The 3,287-nt window shown below is 35.7% G+C and overlaps 1 protein-coding gene across 1 annotated transcript in view; it reads left to right on the plus strand.

The window, feature by feature from the left end:
• The window catches only part of eif3s6ip (eukaryotic translation initiation factor 3, subunit 6 interacting protein), a gene marked incomplete in the record, with an annotated part of 17,395 nt that overhangs the window by 2,508 nt on the left and 11,600 nt on the right, over window positions 1-3,287 (plus strand). Inside the window, 6 exon segments of the mRNA XM_014005462.1 lie at window positions 544-586; window positions 675-885; window positions 967-1,046; window positions 1,207-1,268; window positions 1,370-1,439; window positions 1,514-1,587. Of these exon segments, the coding sequence (XP_013860916.1) occupies window positions 544-586; window positions 675-885; window positions 967-1,046; window positions 1,207-1,268; window positions 1,370-1,439; window positions 1,514-1,587 (540 nt within the window).

The raw sequence follows: 3,287 nt of genomic DNA on the forward strand, positions 1-3,287 counted from the left end.
TGGCATTAAGTCTGTTGCGCGATTCCACCGCCTGCTGGTTTAGAGCGTCTATGCACAAACTGAGCGAAATGAAGCTGGTATCGGTCCTGTAGTATCGGAGCACTTTTACAAGTACGAGTACGAGTTAACACACATGGTATCGGACCGATACCCGATACTGGTATCRGTACATCCCTAATTAATATTAACCTTTTTTTAAATTATTGGAACAACTACTCATCTCAAATGTTAAGTTTCTTACTTAAACTCGTTATTGCAATATTTTGCAAACGCTGGTTTTAAAAAAAGTCATGCTGATCAATCAAATTGGGTCATTTTTGCCACATACAGTATTTGCCTAAAAACACGAACCAAACGTCTTTTTTAAGTTGTGTAAAAACTTTATTTGCACCTACAGGATGATCAAAACAAATTAAAATGTAGTTTCTTTTCCTATAAGGAGTTCCTTTTATATGTTATTAAAATATATGTTTAGGTAAGATCACAGCTGAGCCATCAATGGTTGTGATCTGGTATTTTGAATAATTTATTTTCTTTCTCCAGTATGATCCTTACAACTACACAAACGACTATGACCTGCACACTGGTGAGTTCTCACATCACCTTCTGGGGACGTGTTTAACATAACGTCTGGTTGATGATAATCTGTATTCAGTAAATAAATCTGTTTACAGGTGACCCCAAGGCAGACCTGGCCTACGAGAGGCAGTACGAGCAGCAGACCTACCACGTCATCCCAGAGGTCATCAAGAACTTCCTGCAGTATTTCCACAAAACCGTCTCGGACCTGATCGACCAGAAGGTTTACGAGCTGCAGTCCAACCGCGTGTCCAGCGAGAGCATCGAGCAGAAGATCTACGAGATCCAGGACGTTTACGAGAACAGGTGAGCTCCGCTTCGTTGGGCAGCTTTAACAGGTCTGTGTCACCTTCATCAAACTCATCTTGTTTTTTTTGTTTTCATCAGCTGGAACAAGTTAACTGAACGTTTCTTTAAGACGTCCCCCTGGCCGGAGGCTGAAGCCATCGCTTCTCTCGTTGGCAACGGTGAGAGCCGATGAGTTTCTGTTGCTTTGCTACAAAATATTTCACTTAAGTTCAGTAAATGTGTCTGATTGTTGCTGAAGTTAAAGTCTAACAACAAAAACATCATATTAATGTTAATATTTGAGATATTTATTCTGATTCTCTGTTTTTTTCCACACAGACGCCGTGTTTCTCATCCTCTATAAGGAGCTTTATTACAGACACATCTACGCTAAAGTCAGCGTGAGTATCTGCACGAGTCGAACCGTTTCTCAGTAACTGACCAWCACGTGGGAACTGTTTTTATTTACTTGTAAATAATGTTTTGTGYTTTTGTTTATCAGGGAGGACCAACTCTAGAGCAGAGATTTGAGTCGTACTATAATTACTGCAACCTCTTCAATTACATCCTCAGTGAGTTCCTTCATCTCGTCTCAACCATCGGTTCATTAGTTTGTTTATCTGAATATTTGTTTGTTTGTAAACAGATGCTGATGGCCCCGCCCCCTTGGAGCTGCCAAACCAGTGGCTGTGGGATATTATCGATGAGTTCATTTACCAGGTGCTTCACTTTATAAAGTGTTGGTTAAGCATCTAAACCAGGACTATTGAAGCCCAAACCCCTGGTTTTCTGTTTTAATTACTTTTAAGTTCGTTTATCTACAAAAACGTCAGAATCTTGGCTACAAGCTGGTAAAAACCATTTCTATGAACACCCAAGACACTTAAAACTACAAGCAGTYGAAGATAAAACTATGAAAGTGAAAATAAAATTGGTTTAAAAATTGGGCAAGTCAGAGATGTCAAAATATTTTGTGGTAAATATGAGGCAGAATGTGTTCTTTGTGTTTTTTGATATTTTTTAACCCGAACATGTTTAGTATCAATAGAAAGCTAAGAATCTAAATGTACATTCATCAAACACAGTTCATGTACCAAGCTGCTGAATCAGAAAGTAAACAAACTACAAAATGACATCATTGCAAATCTGTAAATACATTACAACTAATCTGTAAATATATTACATCTAATCTGTAAATATATTACAACTAATCTGCAAAGGAAAAAAAATTAACATTTGTTTTAAAAGCAAATCAAAGTAGATACCTAAATATGTAATAAAGTGTGTTGAAAGTTTTTTTTCACTTGATTTTGAGTGAATCTGATCCAAATGAAGTCAAATATAATTTCTCATTATTTAATAAAGTATATATGGTGACAAATGCTTGGATAATTTTTCAAAAGAACAAATATTCAGTAACAAGTCTTTAATCAGGGAAGAACAAATAAATAACTTTTGGATGTAAAAACTTCAGATTTCATAACATTTTTTAACGGTACCATCATGGTCTGTCCTGTGCAGAATAACAAAATAATTTCTTTACTTAAACCTCTTTAACTTTGCTCCAGTTCATTTTAGCAGCATGAATCTTTACACAGGTGATGTCCACAAGTGGTTTTATGGTTTCCAAGAGTTTTTAGCCTGATTCATTATGGTTTTAAATGGGTTATATACTGTCTAATGAAAAAATAATTCAGGTGAGAGTGAAAAAATTTTTATGTTCCATGTAGGGTTGGGCATGATCATATCGTGTGCGATTAATCGTCAGAAAAACGTTAATCAATTTTTTTGGCACTTCACGATTAATACGATTAATATCAGTCCACTCCTCTCTGCTTCAAATATGACGAGTAACGTTGTGTAATTAATTTATCTATCAACACAATTTTAAATTTGATGTATAGCCTGAAGAAGTCCGCAATTTTGACACAATTTGTAACGGATTTTAACGAAGAATCTTTCCCACTAAATTGGTCATGTGACTAAAGGGTGACCAGGGGATTAATCCTGAAATTAATCGTTATCGTCTAAATACCACAATTAATTGATTAATGTTTTTTGGCAATATTGCCCAACCCTAGTTCCATCCTCAATATGTCTAAAATCACAGCAGCTGTTTTAATACTTCACTTCTGATGAAATCTCCCAAGTGTTATTTATTATTATTTAAGTAGAGTTTGTAAATACTGACATACACTCAGTTAGATTTCAGTGTGGGATTTAGAGAAAAAAACATCAAGAAAACCCCTCGGGGCTGAAGAGGTTAATTATTTCTACTTTATAGTAGGGGTGTAAGAAAATATCGATACACTGAAATATCGCGATATTTCATTTCCCGATACTGTACCGATATTCTAAAGCCCTGTATCGATTTTTAATTAAGGTTTAAAATGTCAACCTTCTTGCCAACCGTTCATTTT

Source organism: Austrofundulus limnaeus, unplaced genomic scaffold (genome assembly GCF_001266775.1).
Source record: "Austrofundulus limnaeus strain Quisiro unplaced genomic scaffold, Austrofundulus_limnaeus-1.0 Scaffold30, whole genome shotgun sequence".
NCBI classification, from domain to species: Eukaryota; Metazoa; Chordata; class Actinopteri; order Cyprinodontiformes; family Rivulidae; genus Austrofundulus; species Austrofundulus limnaeus.